The following is a 24,174-nucleotide window of genomic DNA, read 5'->3' on the forward strand; positions in this document are numbered from 1 at the left end:
TGCGCTGCCCCAGGAGCTCGCAGCCCCGCCGCCCAGAGCATCGCGCCGGCAGCGCAGTGAGCTAAGGCTACGGGGGAGAAGGAACAGCCAGGGAGGGGCCAGGGGCTAGCCTCCAGGGCCAGGAGCTCAGGGGCGAGGCAGGAGGATCCTGCGGGCTGGATGTGGCACGCGGGCCGTAGTTTGCCCACCTCTGCCCTAACAGCAGAACCCTGCTTTACTGTACTACATTAAACTGCAAATTCAATTTGAGGGTGAAGCTGAGAGTTACTAAAGTGTGAATTAATGAACCATCATATACTACTGGTGTATTATGTTAATGACCCTTTAGCAATATATTTACAAATACAGAAAATCAATCTAGAATATTCAAAAGGGAAAAGTAAAATCTATCATGGGGTTCATGAAAAGCATGTTATGCCACAAACAGTAATCTTAAATAAAAGTACAAAGCTGGAGATACAGAGAACCCAGAGAACGTAATATATCTATGTTTGAAGTGAAGCTTGATACAGCGTTTGCTCAGGAATATCATGGAGTGGACACAGAATTGGTTGACAGGCAGTCTACTGAGAATAATTATGAAGGGGAGGGCAATTAAAAGGATTAATACTGGGCAAACAGAACTTTTCCTAAAAGATTCAGAGAAAAAGCTGTTTAAATTCTGCATAAACAATTGGGAATAGCTAAAATCCAAAAAGAGACCCTAAATTAGCAGGATGTCTGCATGTATACATTTCAAGTACTTCTATTTATGAGGAAAGTGTAATGGAAATTAACACAAATACCCAAAAGAAGATAACAAAGGGGGAATATAATAATCGCTAAATCATTGAGAGTTAACAACATAGAATAAAGCAAGAAATTAATGAAGATGGTCAAGGGATTTAAAAAAAAAAAATTTCAACTGAGATAAAGGATGAGTATAAGCCAAGCTGAAAATGCAATGGAGCAATTGTTTACTATGCATTCAGCCTCCCCTGCCCATCCTCACCTCAGCCCCTAAAAAGATTACCAGAATTTACCTGGCTGCAGCACAGCAGCAAGCAATGCATGAAGATAGGCACCAAACTGAGCCCTGATCCACTCGTCTCCTCCCTCCCAACCGGTGCCATCGAGGAAAACATCATCCCTGTTCTCAGTTACATGCTTCACCAAGTAGTCTGCAAATCTCAGGTCAGCAGTTGTGAGGTTCAGGATCTTCCTGAGTTCTGGATCATGGATTTGGACAAGGGCTTCCTCTATCTGATTGAAATAATCCCAAGGGGGGAAACAGTCTAAATAAGACTTTCAGCATACATAACCTGTACTATTTTTGGTCAAATGAGTAATTCATCCGCACCTATAACCACAACCAAAGGTAAGGAGAAACTGATGACCAAATTATGCTTCAACTGTTCTCAGGATATGAGATGATGGTCTGAAGTAGCCTGAACTTGATGAACTTCCTGGCAAAACCTGCGGAAGCTCTTTGTCAGGATTTTGGGTACATTCCTAGAGAGTATGTTCCTAGAGACTATTTTCTGAGACTTTGATTTATTGGCTGACTGAGTTAATTTGCTACCTGCATATAATTTTTTAATGTTGTTGGGTGGTCATCATTATGCAATTGTAAACTTAATTCTTAGGGCATCTACAGCTTTCTGTTTGGGCATTTTTTATTGCTGCTTAAATATAAAGTAAATAAATCTGAGGAAGAGCATATTTATGTTATCACAACTGTGTCTGCTTCTCAATTATAAACATTTACTTTTAAGATCTTATTAGGCAGCCATGAAAGTTCACTATGAGAAAAATAAACCATGACTAACAAGGAATCATATGGAGCTTTAAAAAATATTCTATAAAGTGTAATTACTGGATATAATGTATTACACCAGAAACTTATTAATATTTTTGAAAGTGAATGAAGTTAAGGTTTCCTGCTTAATAACTTATATAAATGCAAGTATATAGAATTCTAGCATCATAGGTGTGAGACTTTTCCATCTCTATTGTATTTAAGGGCTTGTCTCCAGAGTGAAGTTGTTCTGGAATAAGATAGGGTGTGAATTTACAGCACTATAGCTATTCCAGAATAGCTCTTTGTGTGGACACACAGTTGATTCGGTCAATTTCCTTTGAAAGACAAGCCCATAGCATAGGACATAGATAGGTAACTGAACACACATCATAAAAACCTGTTCAGTTGTCCACTGTAAACAAAGTACAGAAAATTTCAGTGACCCTAACTGGAAGTTTAGGAATATTTTTGTACATATTGTTTTCTGACAAAAGCTCTTTTAAAAGAAAGTGTGCAGGTAAGTTTTTTGGAGCAGGAACTATCTTTCTGTTGTGTGTTTGTACAGAGCCTAGGACAGTAGTGTTTTGGTCCATAACTGGAACTCTTAGGTACCAACACAATACAAATAATAAAAATAATGTATTTAACAACTTCATTAGTAAACAAAGGCTCTTATTTTGACTTAAACACGTTCATAAGGCAACCACTTTTTCAGTTTAAAAAGTTTTTAAGAAGAGAATTCATACTTCCACAATTGCATCACTTAGATGCTTCTGCTGACGGAACAGGATGTTGGTGGCTCCCGCAACAAAGCCACGAACTGTTACATCAGAGAGGAGGTGATGCTGTTGCAGTGCCATGTATGGCAAGCAAAGGTAACCCTAAGATAATGGAAATGTTAAATGATTAGTAAGAAAAGGGGAAGGGCAAAACATCCCCAGCAAAACCAATCTTACTGTACTTACCCACCTCCACAGTTCTAGCTAGAGCTAAACAAAGGCAACACCACCACCACACAGAGAGAACAAGCCTGGTTATTGCTCTGCACCATGTTCCTAGCTACACTGCCACTGGAATCTGATGTTGCTTTGCTACATTAAGCAAACCAGGTTTCACAGAAATGGAGTATACTTGGTAACGGCTTATGGCGGCTTTCACTCTTAGTGGGCTGGATTTCAACCAGTCACAACAGCCTTCAGATGGTAACAGAGTTGACAAATGTGAAATGAGTTTGGTGGTCTCAATCCAGTTCTCGTGTCCTTGGCATGCACAGTAAAGAGGACAAAAACTGAACGGACAGCAGACTATCCTCTCTTCCACAGCATTCTCTTCTGGCAGGACTCAGGTATACTTCCAGGACAGTTAAAAGACTTTCACTGTTGCTAACCACGTTTTTCAGGGACAGGGACTTTCAGGCTCCAGGGATAACTGTTTGTGAGCATGTGCATGCCTGCTTTTAAAAAAAAAAAAAGCAGCAGGAGAAAAAGACGATGCTCTGTGCTTTTTAACCACTGTGTCCTTATGATACTAATTACACCAATGCTTTCCAGGAAAATTTGCTATTTAAAGAAAGTCTAAGTCTTTGATGTAGGTTACACCCACATTTTAGTGATACAGCTGGAAGCATTATAGTTTTCATTTTAAAATAGAATCAATGTACCCCTTGAAACACTAGCCCAATTCCAGCTGTTCAGTTACATAAAGCATCGTCCAGTTCATTCACTAATACTAGCAGAAGGAGGACAGGCATATTGGACAAAACAACAAGAGTGAATGTATATCAGCATGCAGTACATGGCAATTTGAAACACAGGGAGGAAAGGAATACAACTACTCCTTTTTTCTAGATTAAACACGGGGGTTGCTATCCAGATGAAAAATACTAACATCTATAACAGAACCGTCTTTGTCAGAGAATAACAGTCCTGTGTTAGAGAGGACCAACCTGGAGTATTAGGTTTCCGGAAAAATAATATTAAGGAAGTTGACAATGCAATATTTAATTGTCATGTAATTTTAACCACCAGACGAGTTGTAAAATTTTAGAAATGCTTTGCCATTTAAAATAAAGAGGGCCTGATTCCAAACTCACCATGCAACTCTGACGACTTCTGATTTACACTGGTGTAAATGACATGAGCATCTGACCTTATATAGCTGGCACTAAAATTAGTAACAAAAATCCATAACCTGTTTTTTCCTTGTGGTTTTGTGCTCTTTTATACTAGGAAATGCATTACCAATTAAGCCAGTTCATGACCTTTCGGCACAATCTCATTCATCCAAGTTTGGTCTGGTGGACTAAACTTTCTTTCCATAGTATGGAACGAACAAACAAAAACAAGAAAACAAACTTGTAAATAATCCTATCAAAAGAGATTCGCTGATTATAAGGCCAGAAGGGACCACTGTGATCATCTAGTCTGACTGCCTGTATAACACAGGACATAAGATTTCCTTGTATTAGAGTATATCTTTTAGAAAAATATCCATTCATGATTTAAAAATTGCCAGATCTAAAATGGAGTTCAGTTTCATGTTAAATTAAATTGTTTGCTGAGAGTAGACAATCTAGAACACGGGTGGGCAAACTTTTTGGCCCAAGGGCCACATCTGGATGGGGAAATTGCATGCAGGGCCATGAATGTAGGGCTGGGGTTGGGGGTGCGGGAGGAAGTGCAGTGTGCAGGAAGGGGCTCAGGGCAAGGGGCTGGGGTAGAGGAGGAATGTGGGGTGTACAAGGGGGCTCAGGGAAGGGGATTGGGTGCAGGATGGGTGCAGAGTGCGGGAAAGGGCTCAGGGCAGGGGTGTAGGGAGGAGGCTGAGGGCAGGAGGTTGGGGTGCAGGAGGAGTGCAGGGTGCGGCAGGGAGCTCAGGGCAGGTGTGCAGGCAGGGGTCTCAGGGCAGGGAGTTGGGGTGCGGGCTCCGACCCGGTGCCACTTATGTGGAGCGGCTCCAGGGTGGCAGCAGCACACACTGGGGCCAGGGCAGGCTCCTTGCCTGCCTGCCTGCCTGGGCCTTGCACCGCTCTCAAAAGCGGCCGGCACCACATCCCTGAGGCCCTTACTGCCCTCACCTGTGGGTACCTCCCCCAGAGCTCCCATTGGCCGCAGTTTTCCGTTCCCAGCCATGGGAGCTGCAGGGGCGGTGCCTGCAGGCGAGGGCAGCGTGCATAGCCCTCTGCCCCCTCCCGTCCCCGAGGCGCTGCAGGGACGTGGTGCCAGCCACTTCTGGGAGCAGCAATCCCACAGGTTGGATCCAAAGCCCTGATGGGCTGAACCCAGCCCGTGGGCCGTAGTTTGCCCACCCTGCTCTAGACGTTATTGAAGGATGCTCATCACTAGAAATTGATATATCTGAAATTTCCAGTCCTCTGCTTTGATTTCATTAGTTAAACTTGAATGAGAGAGTGCCTTCGTAGGATGGAAGGTAAACATTAAAAACCATACTGTCAGCTACATTTAAATTACAGGTTTCAGAGTAGCAGCCGTGTTAGTCTGTATTCGCAAAAAGAAAAGGAGGACTTGTGGCACCTTAGAGACTAACCAATTTATTTGAGCATAAGCTTTCATGAGCCACAGCTCACTTCATCGGACGCATACTGTGGAAAGTGTAGAAGATCTTTTTATACACACAAAGCATGAAAAAATACCTCCCCCCACCCCACTCTCCTGCTGGTAATAGCTTATCTAAAGCGATCACTCTCCTTACAATGTGTATGATAATCAAGTTGGGCCATTTCCAGCACAAATCCAGGTTCCAGCAAGAGACTGCTGAATTGGAATTCATTTGCAAATTGGATACAATTAACTTAGGTTTGAATAGAGACTGGGAGTGGCTAAGTCATTATGCAAGGTAACCTATTTCCCCTTTTCCCCTTGTTTTTTCCTATCCCCCCCTCCCCCCAGACGTTCTTGTTAAACCCTGGATTTGTGCTGGAAATGGCCCACCTTGATTATCATACACATTGTAAGGAGAGTGGTCACTTTAGATAAGCTATTACCAGCAGGAGAGTGGGGTGGGGGGAGGTATTTTTTCATGCTTTGTGTGTATAAAAAGATCTTCTACACTTTCCACAGTATGCATCCGATGAAATGAGCTGTGGCTCACGAAAGCTTATGCTCAAATAAATTGTTTAGTCTCTAAGGTGCCACAGGTACTCCTTTTCTTTTTACATTTAAATTGTTTAGTTCTCCATTTTAAAACCCATCTTAAAATCTTCAAGATTTTTTTCCCCCATTAGTGTTTTGTCCTTTTACCAAATGAAAAAAACACTGATTTCCCCCTTTAAACTGGTATTTCTAATTGAACTGGTAAACATGAATTTGCATTTGCTTGTATGCATCGTTAGAATTATAGAATATCAGAGTTGGAAGGGACCTCAGGAGGTCATCTAGTCCAACCCCCTGCTCAAAGCTGTTGTTGTAGCCGTGTCAGCTCAGGATATTAGAGACAGAAAGTGGGTGAGGTAATATCTTTAAGTGGTCCAACTTCTGGTGGTGACAGACAAGCTTTCGAGCTTACACAGAGCTCTTCTTCTGGACTGGGAAATTTACTCAGAGTATCACAGCTAAACACAAGATGGAACAGATTGTTTAGCATAAGTAGTTAACATATATTTCAAGGGACCATTCAAGATGAAGTGGCCTGTTAACACCCCTCCTGTCACAGGGAGGAAAGCAGTTGGCAGGGGATTATTAGTGGGTTATAGATTTTTGTAATAAACTATAAATCCAGTGTCTTTTGAAGGTGTTGTGCTTGTTTCCTTTGAGGATGGGGACTGATAGATCAGATATAGCGGGATCGCTTTGTGAAAAGTGTTAACCCACAGCTGATGTGGTATTTTTGTCCTTTACCATTTTATTCAGTCATCTGTCCAGAGGATGAAAATATCATCGATGTATCCTAGATATATCATTTGTCTATCATTAAACCAATGATATACCTGAGATACATCAATGATATTTTCATCCTCCGGACAGACAATGAAAACTCACTCAGATTTTTACCACAACTTTCACAATCACAACCTGTCCATTAAACTCTCTCTGGAATGCTCCCATACCAGCATCGACTTCCTGGACACCACAATCAGCTTCAACAATGGAACCCTCTACAAGTCTGTACAAGAAACCCACGGATCACCACAACTACCTTCACAGATCCAGTAAACACCCCCCACACAGAAATCTGTTATCTACAGCTGGGCACTCAGATACCACAGAACATGCTCCAAAGAGAATGTCTGGGATATACACCTTAACACACACAAAATCGCCTTCACAGAACAATGACATTCCACCAGAAAAGTAGATCACATCATGGAACAGGTCACCCAAATACCCCGAGAGAACCTGTTTCAATACAGAAATAAAACCAGCTCTCTGACCACACACCCCTAGTTGTCACCTACCACCCCCCACATTGGAACCCATACGGGGTTTCAAACAACTACAACCCATACTTAATGGGGACTCCAGGCTGGAAAAAATCCTTCCTGCCCTCTCTTCTGGCCTTCAAACAAACAACCCCCCAACCTCTCCCTCTTGTGATCATCAGAAGCAAACTGCTCACAGACCAGGACACACCAACTGATCAACACCCCCCACAACACACCTTTCAAGATCTTTGGGTCCTACACATGCTTTTCAAAACATGTGGTGTACCTCATCCAGTGCACTAAATGCCCCAATAAAAATAACTATGTGGGTGAAACCAGACAATCACTAAGCTCTCGAATGAACTCTCACAGGAAAATGGTAAAAGACAAAAACACCACATCACCTGCTGGTGAACTCTTTTCACAAAGCGATCACTCTATATCTGACCTCTCAGTCCTCATCCTCAAAGATAACTTGCACAACACTTTAAAAGACAAGCATAGGTGCTTAAATTCATAACTTTGCTAGACACTAAAAATCAAGGACTGAATAGAGACACTGAATTTATGGCTTATTACAACAATCCTTAACCCACTAATAATCCCTCCACAGCTACATTCCCGCCATTCCCTTCCTTTCCTCCCAATGACTGGAGGGGTGTTAATGGGCCTCTTCACGGTTCCTTGAAATATGTGTTAAATACTTATGATAAACAATCTGTTCCATCTTGTATTTAGCTGCGACACTGTGGTCTGGTCTACACTACAGACTTGCATTGGTATAACTACATCAAACAGGGGTGTGAAAAATCCACATCCCTGAGTGGCGTAGCTATACTGACCTAACCCCCAGTGCAGACAGCGTTATGTCGGTAAGGGAGCTTCTCCCATCGACATAGCTACCGCCTCTCAGGGAGATGGATTAACTATGCCAGTGGGTCTCAAACTTTTTTTAGTGGTGACCCCTTTCACACAGCAAGCCTCTGAGTGCAACCCACCTAATAAACTAAACACACTTTTTAATATATTTAACACCATTATAAATGCTGGAGGCAAGTGGGGTTTGGGGTGGAGGTTGACAGCTTGTGATCCCCCATGTAATAACCTCACAAGGCCTTGGGGGGTCCCGACTCCCAGTCTGAGAACCCCTGAACTATGCTGACGGGGGGAGCTCTTTGCTGTCGGTATACAGCATCTTCATTAAAGGGCTACAGCAGTGCAGCTGCGCCGATGCAACCTTTTAAGTGTAAACCTGCCCTCTGAGTAAGTTTCCCAGACCTGAAGAAGAGCTGTGTGTAAGCTTGACAGCTTGTCTCGCTTGCCATCAGAAGTTGGTGCAATAAAAGATATTTTCTCACCCACCTTGTCTCTTTGCATTTGGCTGTCATTTCATAGGACCTTTATATATCTATGTTAGTTGGCATGATTGCAGCTTCAGGTCACTTGTATTGACATTCCTTAAATTTTAACTCCGGAACATCAAAGACTGAGTTTTCTGTGGCAAATCTTTGGCTGTGTAATTTGCATCTCTGGTCGTCTGTAGAGCCAGCATTGAAGGTTGACACTTTTGTTTTGGTCAAGCACCTAATTGTGGATCACTGATAAAGAGCTTTTTCTTATTATGAGTTATGGCAGCACAGAGAAGGTTGCATTTCAGCTGTTAGCTTTGGACAATTTAACATGTTGCTTCTCATATAAGTTACTAATATAAGTTACGATCCAATGGGATCAGAACACTGAGAACATAGTTTAATAAAATCAACTTCTAATTCTATGACTACCAGTTTAAGATATTCTAAACAGTTCCACTAGTCCCTAAAAAGCCATTGATATAATGTCATCAACATCAGTCCCAACTCCCATCACAAAAGCCATTTTTAAGGACTGGATATTTACCATGACTTCCCATCTACATTCACGAAATATTAAAAAAAAACAAAAAACCTTTAGATATCTGACATAACTCATCTCAAGGCTCTATCAACATGCAGAGAATTTCAGAGTATAGCTGCAAAGGATGATGCTAAAATATGAGTTTGTGTTCACATTATTCATTTCCAAGATTCAGAAATCAGGCAAAAGTGGTCATGGCAGATCAGTGTCCTATTATATGACGAGCCTTTTTAAATAGACATGCCGAGTATCCTGAGATTCAAAACTAAGGTCAGACTCACCTAATGCTCAGACACACTCCTTCTACCCTCCTACCCTTTCCCGTCTATGCACATAACTATAGTATCTCCAATTTCAGCTGTGCTGAACAGTCATAAATCATGAGAAGTAGTGCATATGCATGTGGGGTGGAAAATACATCCAGGAAAGTGGGTTTTTTTTTACTATACAAACATAAAGTCACTTGTTAGAGCCTCCACTTGAATATGGAGCAGTACTTTAAACAGGCTTCAAGTTGGGCACCCAAAATTGCTAGTCACTTTTGAAAACTTAGGCCTGAAAGTGTTGGTAAATATTTACTAAGTATAATTATCAAAATGTTTACCTTAGTAAAAATAGCCAATGGCATGCCATACTGGTCCTCCTCCAACCCTGATATCAGTCCTGGAACAAGAACCACATGTCCTGTTTTAGCCTGAGGTTGCACAGTAATTGGAGGGCTTTCCGATGTTATGCATTCCTTTGAAAGGATTTCAGTCTGTTCTGATGTCATATTTTCATGTTCTCCTTCTTTCAAGTTGGGATCATCCAAAATACTAGGATCCAAGGTCTCCCAGTCGCTTTCAGAAGACTCTGGAGAAGTGCGTGAAGGAGGTTTCAAATGTTGTCCCGTGCCATTGGAGGACTGTGATCCATTGCAATTCTTTTCAGAATGGGATAAAGGCACATCTGTTTTCTGAGCCTCCCGCACATGGTTTCCTGATAGCTTCCTGCCTTCCTCACCCATTCCTGAGTTTGTATTTGAAATGTCAGCAGCAGACACAGAAACATAATCATCTAAAGGGGGTGTAACTTCCCGCAAGCCAGTATCCTCTGATACACTCTTTCTTGGTCTGTACTGTGAACTGTCAGTAAGACCATGTTCAATCATACCTGGAGGACAAACACACACAATATCATCTCACCAAAGATTTTAGTGATTTTTGATAATAGCAAAGTAGGAAATGCTTTTTAGTATATATATATATTTAAAAAAAAAAAAACTGTCATGCATTTTCGTTGCCACTTTAAAAATCCAGTTCACTTCTGCCAGAGGCACCAAATTTCTAATGTGCTGGGGGCTGCTTGACCCCACTCTGCCCCAGACCCTGACCCCACTTCACCCCTTTCCCAAAGGCCCCACACCTGCCCTGCCTCTTCCCGCCCCTGCTCTGCCTCATTCCACCCCCGCCCCTGGGCACACCCCAACTTCGCTCCTCCCCCGCCACCCCAGAGCCTCCTGCACGCTGCGGAACAGCTGATCGTGGCGGGTGGGAGGTGCTGGGGGGAGGGAGGGAAACTGCCGGTGGGTACTCAGCACCTACCATTTTTTCCCATAGGTGCTCCAGCGTGGAGCACCCAGGGAGTCGGCACCTATGACTTTGGCCCAAATGGATCAGTACTGACCTTCTGTCTTGGCAAGTGTTATTGAAAACTTTGATAAACATTTGGTCAGGAACACAGAACCAATGACTTCTTATTCACAGATATATCGAGGGTGCCCAATATGCAGCCCGCAGAGATAAAATAGACTTAGTTTCTTATTACTACAGTAAGGAGCACTCCATAAGTATCAAGTGTTATCAGGTTGTGCGCATGTGTGCTTCATAAAAATATTATGTAGCTTTGTGTGTGAATTCACTGTGGCTATTGTACTCTGGCAATATACCAACACAGCCCCCGTATCACATAAGTTCCCCCTGCCCCAAATATATCACTGTCAGTTTCAGTTATGAACAGAAATTACACAAGCAAGAAATAGCCGAAACCTGCTTTTACTTACCAGGAAAGAGAGACAAGACAGTCATCAGTGCTCCCACCAGTCTATTTACTGGAGAAATATAAAACAACACCTGTGGGGAGGGGGATGAAGGGCAAATTAAAATGACAGCTTAAGTCAGAGAGAAAAACAAACAGAAAAACAAACAAGAGAATCTGAGGACATCTAATACCCATATCTATCTATCTAAAAAAAATTTAAAAAATCAGTTCATGGAGAATTTCACTTCGATAAAAGTCCCCATAACATTTTTATTCAGATAAATATTTAAAGAGAAGGCATAACCAGGCATTTACTATACTTGGATGATTCAATCTTATACTGGTTGGTTGGATCAGTTTCAGAGGTGGTGAGAATGACTAGCTACAATCTTAATGATGGCTGAAGGTCATTTTTGCAATTCAATCAATCAATCTGGTCCTTGCTGATGCTCACTGTTGAAAAGTGGGAGTGATACCACATTGCCTTTAGCTGACTGGAGAACTGCCCTAGTCAGGCAGTCAGAACAGTTTTAAAAACCCATCCATGTGAAGGAATACCTCTTCTTCCCACACATGTCCAAAGTTTTGTTTGTGGCATGGTACATTATATATTTAAGATTAGTGCTTTCCATAATTCTAGTGTTTTTTTTCCTTTAGTTTGTCTGGGTGCACATTGACTCCCTTTCCCCCTGCAACAAGCCAGCAAATAATGTGATCCTGGAAATAAATATCCAAATGGCCACCATCTGGAGATGGTGTCTCAACCCAGCAGTAGTTGGAGTTTGAGACACGCTTCCTCCTACCTGTGGGACAGGCATCAACCCATGGATTAATGGGAGTTGAGCCACAGAACAAAAGGCATCTTTCTGATCAAGAATGGGTGGCATTATTGGGCATACTGGCTTAGTATGTTTAAGGTCTTTGACTGTACAGGTTTCCCCACAACTATTCTGGAACCTTAGCAGCTGTTCAGAAGCAGTACAGGAAAACAGTGTGCTCGCTCTCTCTTTTTGAAGATGCCATGGTTCACTTTCTACTTCTAAATTCAGAAAGAATTCTCACATTATTCAATAGATGTCCAGCTTTTTCAGACTAGACTCATGTGTTTGAGTCATTTGAGCATGCCTGGGAAAGCTTTTCTCTCCACTTTTCCTGTGAATGTGTCTCTTGTGGTCTGTACACCTTCAGAATGGAATGATAGCTCAGTACTAATGTAACTACAATGTTTAGCTGTAATTATGAAATGCTACCATAATCAGTTTTTAAATCAAATAGGCAAGGCAGTTTCTAAAACATTTCTTGTACCAATGTAAAGTGAAACAATTATTTTTAATTCTAATGTTTAACATATTTGTAGTAGACTTTTGAAATATTTGGGAAACTGTTCAACAGACCAGTGTAAATGTGGAAAGTGAAACAAACCCCACCCCATCATTACACTGAGATTACTGAAACTAAATGTTTTATAACACACAATAAATGTAGGAGTTTATATATGTAATTTTAAACTGACAGGCTTTTTGGTGTACTCTGAGACTGTTGCTAAGATTACCATGTGGCACTGCTACTCACATTTTTGGAATTAAACTCAACACGTCAGCTTTGGCAAATGAAAAAGTAGACAATGAGACACTGGTATCTTGATCATGCAATCAAGCCTGGTAGGGCACATGCCTTTGCCTTTACATAGCCCAGAGGAAAGCAGTGGGGCTTCACTTGGACAAAGGAATCTATGCTACTGAATCCAATTGCAGGGTTTGGGCCTGAATTGCTTAAAACACCCAAACATCACATATGGCCACTAATTCTCATGTTCTTAAGCAGTTAGTTATTTTAAAACTAGAAATATCTATTTAAAAAACTACATTGAAAGAATGTTAAAGTAACAAGGCTAAGCAATGAAAAAAAATAGTATAAAATGCTCCAGTTAAGGTTGCACATCAAATCTTAGTTTTACCCACTTCTATGAAGGCATTTCCTGTCTAATTACGCTTTCGTGTTTCCCAAAATACTTTTTCTACAACTTTAAATTACTCAAAATAAATCTAGTTAAAATGGTGGCAAAGCTCCAAAACAGACACTTAAACCAGTTTTATCCTTGCTTATATTGGTTGACCTTGAGTCATTAAGTTACCAACTGAAGCAAAAATCTATATAAGCAAGGGTTAAACTGGTTTAAGTGTATCTACATTAGAGATTTGAGCTGATTTGACTAGATCAATTTTTTAAATTGATTTAGAGAAAATAGCACGCTCTTTGTACAGAAAAGGCTTGAGGATGTAGAAAAAATGTGGTATTATATCTGAGTAATTATAAGCTATCACAATGCATATAGGGCAGAGTTAAGGTTGTGCATGCAATCTTAATATACGCATTTCTTGACATCTCAGTTATTTTGTGCAACCTTGATAAAAACTGTGCTCACATCTGATTTGTTGATATTACTTCCTGCCCTTCAATGAATGATTTTTTTGTAGTTGTCCTATAAAGGCAACTACAAGTCATTTCTGTCAAGGAGATGAACTCTTATAATTTAGCTTATTCACTGGGGGAGCAAAGTAAGATGTTTACTTTTAACATGAAAAAAAAACATTGTAGGAAAAAAGGATCCCTGTGGTCACGTATTTGTGAGCTGATATTCAGTCACTTTACTGAAAGATCTTGACCCAACATTTGAATTTACAAATTGGTACTCTTTTGTTTCTATTTCTTATCTGTTTGTACATGTTCCAGATTCCTCTTAAATTGCCAAGACAGAACCTCTTTTAGGCAGTAAGACAGCCTGAAGAAAAATATAATTGAGACTTACACTTCTCTGTGGATTTAAGTTAGGATGACTTATTTATTTTAATATTTATTTTTATTGACTGTGAATCAAAGTTAACATGACTAGAGAGACATGAGTTTGGATACTAAATATATATTTCAGATAAGTATCCATACAATTCACAAAAATCTAAAACTTGAAAAAATCTAAAGCTTGCTTCCTTTGGTATTTATATTACTATTTGTTTTATGTTTAAATCAAGTTCTATTTTGCTGGACCTTATGCACCAAGAATTTTCACTCTGCAATGGTGAGGGCACTATTTAGGTCCTGATATTAAAAACTGTTACGAAAATTTCCCTACCCAAGCAAACCAAATCTTACTTGCCTTTACTCTAGAGTACCTGTCAATAATGGAAAAAATTAATAGTGTGTGAGAAGAATTTATACACCAGCACACACACAGAGCAGTTAATCAAGGGGATAAAGTTTTCCAGTTTTATTTATACCTGCATGTAAATATACTTGAGCATTGGGTTTTACTCCAGACATATTTAGTGTAGTGTTTATCTTTCACTAACATACACTCTATAGAGTCATATAAACAATTACATCTCCATTTCAATCCTCCCCTTCATCCCACAGACCCTACCTTTTTCTCTAGAAGAATCAATTTAAAAAGAATTAAGATCTGCAAAATAAGAAGGGAAAATTAACATGGTGAGTGACTAACAAACGGGGGGAAAAACACATTTACATGTGTGCACACGTGTGTAATACACATAAGATCATCTTTCATTAAAAATGTTTCCCTTAGCTATTTCATTGGCCGGGAACGGCAAACCACAGCCACTGGGAGGTGCGGGGGGCCGTGCCTGCGGATGGTCAACGTCAGCAAAATGTTTCGCTTCCTGCAATTAGATTACCCTGATGGGGCACATGCGGCCCACAGGTTGCCCACCACTGCTCTAAGCATTCCTAATTCCCACAATTTATGCAGTAGCCCAGTGATTAGGGCACTTACCCAGGAGGTGGAAGGCCTGGTCTCAAATCCCCCTCTGCCTGAGAGAAACAGGGACATAAAACCCAGTTCTTCACCTCCTGAAGGAGTGCTCTAACCACTGCACTATGGTATATTCTGAGGCAAGTTTCTCTCAATCTCTACTACTGAAGTTGTTCCACTTCACATAAAACAACAAAATATTCATTCAGCCATAGAGAGAATGAGAATGACTCTATAGTCCAGCAGTTAGGGCACCAGCCCAAGATGTAGGAGAGCCAGGTTCAAGACCTTGCTCCTATCAGGCAGAGTGGGGATTTGAACCAGAGTCTTCCACATCCAACGTAAGTCCTCTAACCACTGGGATAACAGGTTTAAGTGGGATGGCACCACCATTTCCTACTCCTTGGTGTATGTGGGGGTTTTTTTTGTGGGGTGTTTTTTTGTGATATATGCATAAAGTGAAGAGTACTTCAAACCTGCCTACTTCTAGTTCGGGAGATACTTCTAGTAGGGGAGGGAGAGAATCCCTAACAAGGGTAGGACCAATAGAGCAGGTTGCTACACCTCCTTCCCCACAACTCCTGGCAAGGAAATATGGGCAGTGTGTAGTGGCAGGAAGGGTGAGTGGCTGGAACATATCTCCAGATGGTATATGGTCCCTCAAACAACAACTCCCAGGTTGCATCAACCTGCATCTGAGGCCAGAAAGTCCCAGGAGGCTGTATCTAGCTCCTTAGCAGCACCCCTTAGGTACAGCAGAGAGCCTGGACCTCAAAATATGAAAAAGTGTGTGTGCGTGTGTGCACGCGCTTAGCTGTCAGTTGCTCATCATGCAACCTACATTTTTACCATGTAAAAAAAGCATGCTGCTGGTGTACTTTATTAGGCCTATGAAGAAAGCGTACCTTGTGTCTAAACTGAAGGACAAGATCTCGAGGAGACAGACCTAAAACATTGAGAACAAATCCATTAGTGAAGCATTGCAAGGGTATCAACTCCTATCTTCCTGTCCCCCATTTTTCTATTGACCAAATTACATAAGCTAAAGTGACACACAATATTTTCCCATTCTCATGGAAAACATGCTGGTGATTTCATTAAAAGAATTCAAACCACCTTCCCTTCCTTCTAAGAATGAGAGTTGAAAGTAAGATGGAGACTCTGCATTCCAGAAGATGGCTATTTATTGTCATACTGAAGCCAAAGCATTTCACTATGGGAGCATTTGATTAAACAACAACTTTTATTTCTCTTTCTAGATCACAATTCTTCCTATGGTATGTGGAGCAAAGGATGTATGGGGAGATTTTTCAAGGCATAAAGGGCAGTTAGGTGCTCAACTCCCTTTGGAAGTCAAGAGGAACTGGGTTCCTAACTGCCATTTATGCCATTGAAAATTTCCTCCACAATTAAAATTTTCAAAAAAGCATAGTTTTCAGAAGGAGCTGAACAGCTCACTCACTAAATGTATATCATATCAAGAGGCATGACTGAACTATCATGGATTACAACCTAAAATGAGATCCACATTATGGAAAAACAGATAAAGGGTAGTTTACCTGAAAATTATTTAACTCCATAAATGAAAGGGAAAATAATAAAGTCCCATGCAGGCACAAAAACCCATGGTGCTAAATTTTAATGCACATAAACAAACTAGTTTAGAGGGAATGATTTGACTGATATAACATTATATATTATTGCTTGTAAAAACGTCCCTTACCAAGATAAACTTGTGACCCCTCCAGTGTAGTTCCGCCCAAAGAGCTATTCATATGCTCATAAAGTTCCTGTAGAAGTTAAATAAAAAATACTAATGGCATATGAATACCACATCCGATTAGTAACACCTGTTCTAAAAAGCTACCCAAGGGACCAGAATAAATAAATAAAATTTGTTTCAAAGAGATGGACAGACCAAAGAACATTTTTGCTTATAACCGGGTTGTTACTTTAAGGGTGTCATTGAAGATATTGTTTCTAGATATTTTACTAATCAGAAATCTGTTCCTTTGTCAGATTCACAATAGGATAATATATTATTTCATGTAATTATTTAAAATAGCTGAATAGAAGTATCACCTATAAAAATGCAATACATATAAGAATACATTGATTAAAAATGTTTATAACTTAAAATCTATAGTCATACACAAGGGGCATTATACTGTATTAGTATATACTGAAAAGTTACCTTAAGAATTGAAATTTGTGAGAAGTCTTTTTCTTCAAAATAGGCATGAGTAATGAGCTGTAGCTTTGCTTGAAGCAATCCATACAAAGGCTTGTGAGACAGAGAAATGGACATGTTATGTCATGAATAAAAGGCAGATGAAAAAAGCATGTTTGTTGCTCGTTTCCAGTTCCAGTGTCCTTCCTCCATATCCCCCAACTGTCTTTATGTTCTAATACAGATAGATGAAAGTGTAATTTTTAAAGACAAAAGCCCTCACTGTGCATTTTAATTAGGTAACAATTTTATCTTGTGTTTCATTGGCAGATAGTGCATTATCACTCAATATCCTGCCAGTAGTGTTGTGGGGACAGAATAAGCGGGAACTTCCCTGCTTCGTCTTGCTCATGCAGTTGAATTCATCTCTCAATAAAGAATTCTCTTCTTTCCCTGTAAAGTGTAGTTGCATAGTCTGAATGTAAAAAGCAGCCTGCATCGCAATGTAGACTCCCAGATAACTGAGAGCTACACCTAATGTATTCTGAAGACACGTCATATTCCACATAACATACTACACTCACCCTAGAAAGAAGCTTCATTTCACAGTTGTCCATTGTTAGGTTTTTCATTATCTGATAACTTAACTAGTAATTTTATAGTGTATAACTCCCACCCTCCACCATAAGTATCATCACCATGGATATATCTACACTTCAGTTGGAGGTATGGTTGCAGCATTGGCTGGCATACCCATGCTATCTTAAATCTAGCTAGTGGTGAAGACATAGTAGCATGGGCTAGCAAAGTAAGTACATACCCAGGGTGCCCAGCATGCTTCTACAGCCTGCACTGAAATCTGTGCCATCATGGTGTCACTATTTTTAGTCATAGTAGCAAGTCTAAAGCTAGCATGTATACATCAAATCATGCTGCAACCACACTTCCAATTGCAGCATGGACATACACTGAATGGAATATACAATTACTGACAGGCTTCCTGGAACAATTATTAAAAATGCAAATAGATCATATCAAGACTCACGATAAAGTACATGCATTTTTCCATGCAGTGGTGTTGTAGTCATGTCAGCCCAAGGATGTTGGAGAGACAAGGTGGATGAAGTAATATCATTTACTGGACCAACTTCTGTTGGTGAGAGAGACACGCTTTTGAGCCACACAGAGCTCTTCTTCAGGTCTGGAGAAGGAACTCCTAGTGTCACAGCAAAAGCTGGGAGTACCTTTCCCAAACCTGAAGAGCTCTCTGTGGCTCAAAAGCTTGTTTCCCTCACCAACAGAAGTTGGTCCAACAAAAGATATTACCTCACTCACCTTGTCTCTCCAGTTGAAGGAGTTATAATAAAATTTGAGTGCGTTGACCTTCTAACATAGCTGTGATTTCAGTGCTCATTTTGTTACATTTTAAAGTGTTTCTAACAAAGAACATTTAAAATAATGAAAGTTTCCAAACAAAAATTTGTCAAACCTGTTTTCTGTGTGTATTCTTTAAAAACAAAAGTTTAAATATTTGTTCGTCACTCTCTTACCAGCTGACTTAGAACACAAACACTTTTCTGTACTGTTTCTCGGGTGACATCTGCTTGCCGCACTTTCAGTGCCTAAGAAAAAAGTATTACAATATTTTTACATATATGTATTTTTAAAATTATTTTTAAAGCCCGTTACCAGAAAACCACCACTGATCGAAAACAAAACCCAGAATGTGCTATTTGAGAATGGGCCTACCCAGTGACATACAAATGACATTTTTAATAAGGTATGCAACAACTTTTTAGATGACAGAAAAAAAGATTTTTTTCTAATGTACAGATTGTGATTAATAAACCAAATACATTTTTTTGCCAAATACTAGTAAGCCAAATATAATGAAACCTGAGACTATACTAATACATATCTAACATTCCTACTGAAATCAAAAATCCATTCTTCTATCTTTTGTAAGAAACTCCTCAGTGACAAAGTCATAAAAATCTAGTAAGCTGCACAAGTACCTAAGCAGTTCCTTTTCGATGGTCAGTGAAACCAAGCTGGACAGGTGTTTGCCACTCTGGGTGTTCTATGTGAATGTCTAAATGCGTTTTAAAGTTGAAAAAAGACCTTTCCACTGTGGCTGCAGAGTAGGGAATAATCAGAATTAAGGTAGCCAATTTTTTGACCTTAGAGAAGCAAATTTGTAAATCCAGCATATGAATAGTTCTATACAAGTCAAATGTACCTTTCTCTTGCCACTGTTCTCATTTGTACACAGCTTGGAATACAATCTACTAATGTAAAAAATATTTGGATAAGATGCTTCTTCCAGAGATTCGAGAGCATTAACCAGAAAATGTGTCTGGAACTCCTTGAATTGTTTTGGATTCAGCAACTGTACAAATTAAAGTTTCTCTACACTTTCAAATTGTACCAATAACTATTATCTGACATTGTCAACAACCTCAAAGAAGAGACATTTATACATTGCTTGGCCTTCACTTGCTCTTTTTTCCCCTCAAGGTTCACATGCACCTAACTCTGACACCTCTTTCCAAAACTCATCAAAAATTTGTTGCTTTCGACTAATAGGCTTGACCATCTCGGGAGTCTGCTGAATACAAAACCCAATATCATACATCTTGGTTTGAAGAACATGAAACATCACTTCTGTCACTTCAAACGTTGTTGTAGAGGCAAAGGAGAAACACAAACTGAAAATTATCAAGCAAACCCATGGCTGAGTGAAAAGACTGATCATCCCAAGCTACTGGATTCTGCACCACACTTTTGAAGAGTTCGGTCAGAGCGTCTCTGCCCATTTTACAGTTTGTACAAGCCTTGAATGAAAATTCCACCTTGTGGTACAAACAGAAGGCTGTCTCTGTTTAACTAGGTTTCCAAGAAGTTCAGTCCTTTGAAGATTGAGAGGAAAAAACTAGATATTCCTTCTAAATTTTTGAAGAAAATCAGTCTGCTACTGTTTGCTGCAAAATTGAGGACAAGATTTAAAAAACACAGACATAGCAATGAACAAAAAGTGCACAAAGAAACTTTTCATGAGCACGTTTCTGAGGCCTACCTATGTCACCTGCCATTACTGCTGCACTGCCATATGTCGGAGCTACAAACCTTGTCAACAAATTTAGACTTCTGGCACACAGTTTCAACATGCTGGCAAAGTCAGCTGCAGTTTGATTGTTACTAATGTCATTAAGAGCAACAAAGTGTTCCGTAACATCACTATTCTTGGTCACATAATGCAGTACAGTCAAAAGCTGGACTTATTGGGACTATCTGACGTTCCATCAAGTAAAATAGCAACAAATGGTGTTTCCTCAATTTCTTTGGCAATGGCATTAAGTTGGGTATTACTTACTGCTTTGATGAGGTTATTCTGAATTGTTCAATGTTCCAGAAAATAAAGTAGATGGTTTCCAAATGCTTCTTGAGTAAAGGATCTAACTCCCTGACTAATTCTAAGGCTTCTACATAATTGCTATGATTCAGGGAGTCATCCGTTTAGTTATCCCTAAAAAACACAAGCTCTTGTTCTATGAGGTTACATAAAACACAAATTAGTCTTTGCAAATAACACAATAAAAAGACTGTCAGAATCAGGCTGTCTCACAGCACTTCTCCACAGCTCATCTAACTGAAGATCAGTGCAAGCTTGTCCAAATGTTCGTAACTGTATACATCCTGTATAGGTGTTGCTGGCTACTAGTGACAACCACAAGCTCTATAATGGTTCTTTAGGTTGTTGTATCCTGCCTTGTTCCATACATTCTTTTCATTGATGAAAAGTAGACAGGGTCAGTAGTATAGCTTGTTTGTTTTCACACACTCACAGATCCATTCACAATTATACACAGCTTCACAGAAATACAGTTTCAGATCACTAATTGCAATTTTGGTTTGGGCTTCCATTATTTATAATGTGTGTTTCTGTTGTAGTCTATTGCACTAAATGAATTATTGAACAAATTTGGCACAAAACTTTCCATCCTGATGAGGAGTTAACATTGCTAGTTCTGTTCAATCACAGATGACACAATTCTACACTTGCATGCCTAAGCTAATTTTTCCAGTGCACAGCTGGTCAGGAAGTCAGCTGCCTACAGTCAGGTTGCCTAGGCAATGTGATGTAACTCGGAGCACTGCACGCCTTGCCAGCAAAACAAGACAACAGCCAACATGAACAGACTAATTACATACAAGGCTTTCATATGCTTGTAGAATAAAACATTTTTTGTGAATTCTGAGGCATGCAATGCATGTGCTGCATACATAGACAGCATGCCACTCCGCCTAGTTCATTGCTGTCTATGGCCCTCCCCCCATGTTGCTGCCACTGAAAATTCCATCGACTTCAATGGTGCAGTATCAGACCTTAAGGCAATATGCTTTACAACACTACAAATAGTCAGAACAATTGGTCACAGTTGTTCTTAACTCACTGCACAGACAGTAGTTGCAAACAAAATCATAGGGAATGTCTACACTACGAAATTAGGTCGATTTTATAGAAATCAATTTTTAGAAATCGATTTTATACAGTCGATTGTGTACGTCCCCACTAAGAGCATTAAGTCGGCGGAGTGCGTCCTCAATACCATGGCTAGCATCGATTTACGGAGCGGTGCACTGTGGGTAGCTATCCCACAGTTCCCGCAGTCTCCACTGCCCATTGGAATTCTGGGTTAAGCTCCCAATGCGTCATGGGGCAAAAATGTTGTCGAGGGTGGTTTTTGGTACATGTCATCAGTCGCCCCTCCCTCCCTCCCTTCATGAAAGCAACGGCAGAAAACCGTTTCGCGCCTTTTTTCCTGGGCTACCTCTGCAGACGCCATAGCACGGCAAGCATGGAGCCCGCTCAGCTCACCGCAGCTATTGTGAGCATTGTAAACACCTCGTGCATTATACTGGAGTATGTGCAGAACCGGGCTAAGAGACGCCAGCACAAGGACGATTGTGAGGAGGACATGGACACAGACATTCCTGAAAGCACGGGCTGTGGCAATTGGGACATCATGGCGGCAGTGGGGCTGGTTGATACAGTGGAACGCTGATTCTGGGCCTGGCAAACAAGCACAGACTGGTGGGACTGCATAGTGTTGCCAGTATGGGATGATTCACAGTGGCTGCGAAACTTTCGCATGCGTAAGGCCACTTTCCTTGAACTTTGAGAGTTGCTTTCCCCTGCCCTGAAGTACAGGAATATTAAGATGAGAGCTGCCCTGACAGTTGAGAAGGGAGTGGCAATAGCCCTGTGGAAGGTTGCAATGCCTGACTGTTACCGGTCAGTAGGGAATTAATTTGGAGTGGGCAAGTCTACTGTGGGGACTGCTGTGATCCAAGTAGCCAATGCAATCACTGACATTCTGTTAACAAGGGTAGTGACTGGGAAACGTGCAGGTCATACTGGATGACTTAGCTGCAATGGAGTTCCCTAACTGTGGTGGGGCAATAGACGGAACACATATCCCTATCTTGGCACTGGACCACCTTGCCAACCAGTATGTAAGCCGCAATAGGTACTTCTCAATGGTGCTGCAAGCACTTGTGTATCATAAGTGACATCAATGGGGGAAGGCCAGGAAAGGTGCATGACGCTCGCATCTTTAGGAACTCCAGGCTGTTCGAGCAGTTGCAAGAAGGGACTTACTCCCCAGACCAGAAAATTACTGTTGGGGATGTTGAAATGCCAATAGTGATCCTTGGGGACGCAGCCTACCCCTTGCTCCCATGGCTCATGAAGCCGTACACAGGCAGCCAGGACAACAGTAAGGAGCAGTTCAGCTATAGGCTGAGCAAGTGCACAATGGTGGTAGAATGTGCCTTTGGATGTTTAAAAGCTCGCTGGCTCTGTTTGCTGACCAAGTTAGACCTCAGCGCAACCAACATTCCCATTGTTATTGCTGCTTGCTGTGTGCTCCATAATATCTGTGAGAATAAGGGGGAAGATGTTTATGGCGGGGTGGGAGGTTAAAGCAAATCGCCTGGTGGCTGATTTTGAGCAGCCAGACACCAGGGTGATTAGAAGAGCACAGCTAGGCACGCTGCGCATCAGAGAGGGTTTGAAAACCAGTTTCATGACTGGCCGGATACGGTGTAACAGTTGTGTGTTTCTCCTTGATGCACACCCACCCCCTTTGTTGATTTTATTTCCGTGTAAGCCAACCACCCTCCCCCCTTCGAAATAAAGTAACTATTGTTTTGAAACTATGCATTCTTTCTTTATTAATTAAAAAAAAAAGTGAGATAACTGACCAGGTATCCTGGGTGGGGTGGGGTGGAGAAGGAGGGAAGGACAAGGGCACATTGCTTATTGTAGCCACACTACAAATCAAAACTGTTTGAATGACAGCCTTCTGTTGCTTGGGCCATCCTCTGGAGTGGAGTGGCTGGGTGCCCGGAGCCTCCCCTCCAACCACGTTCTTGGGCGAGGAGGATATGGAACTTGGGGAGGAGGGCAGGCAGTTATACAATGGATGCAACGGGGGTCTGTGCTCTTGTTGGCTTTCCTGCAGCTCCAACAGATGCTTCATCATGTCCGTTTGCTCCCCCATTAGCCTCAGCATCGCCTCCTGCCTCTGCTCATCGTGGTCACTTAATGCTTTCCTGGCCTCTGCCACTGAATGCCTCCATGCATTAAGCTGTGCCCAACTGGTGCGGGAGGACTGCATGAGCTCGGAAAACATGTCATCGTTTTTTTGCCTTCTAATCTGCGATAACCTCAGAGACAGAGATGATAGAGGGAGCATAGAAACATTTGCACCGGGGGTGGTGGTGTGGGGGAGATAAAAAGGGAGACTCTTTCACAGTGAATCAAGCAATTCACAGCAGACAGCACATGTGCTTTAGGTACAAGGTCGCATTTTGCCTTTTATTATTGAGCGCCTGCCGGTATGCTGACACATCACACATGGTTGGGCAACAGAATTCAGTTTCCAGGCAGCCATGTTAAGCCTTTTGGTACACGGGGTTGGCTACTTATGCCTTCATAACATGTGGGAATGGTTTCAAACTGCAGTGCCATCCTTTCCCATAGCAAGCAATGCCAGTTGGGTTTGCCATTTAAATGGAGGGGCTGCAGTTTTTGGGTGGATGTACAGCACACACCTCCCCCCACCCAACCGCGTGGCTATTCTCTGGGATGATCCATT

The 24,174-nt window shown here is 41.2% G+C and overlaps 1 protein-coding gene across 1 annotated transcript in view; it reads right to left on the bottom strand.

The window, feature by feature from the left end:
- Positions 1-24,174, bottom strand: part of AVL9 (AVL9 cell migration associated) — a 71,910-nt gene that overhangs the window by 15,054 nt on the left and 32,682 nt on the right. Inside the window, exons 4-12 of the mRNA XM_073332959.1 lie at positions 18,562-18,633; positions 17,036-17,125; positions 16,565-16,631; positions 15,747-15,787; positions 14,491-14,529; positions 11,095-11,164; positions 9,658-10,205; positions 2,527-2,661; positions 1,023-1,242 (exon numbers count right to left, since the gene is read on the bottom strand). Of these exons, the coding sequence (XP_073189060.1) occupies positions 1,023-1,242; positions 2,527-2,661; positions 9,658-10,205; positions 11,095-11,164; positions 14,491-14,529; positions 15,747-15,787; positions 16,565-16,631; positions 17,036-17,125; positions 18,562-18,633 (1,282 nt within the window). The remainder of the gene's footprint in view (positions 1-1,022; positions 1,243-2,526; positions 2,662-9,657; positions 10,206-11,094; positions 11,165-14,490; positions 14,530-15,746; positions 15,788-16,564; positions 16,632-17,035; positions 17,126-18,561; positions 18,634-24,174) is intronic.

The sequence above is a fragment of the Lepidochelys kempii genome, chromosome 2 (genome assembly GCF_965140265.1).
Source record: "Lepidochelys kempii isolate rLepKem1 chromosome 2, rLepKem1.hap2, whole genome shotgun sequence".
NCBI lineage: Eukaryota > Metazoa > Chordata > Testudines > Cheloniidae > Lepidochelys > Lepidochelys kempii.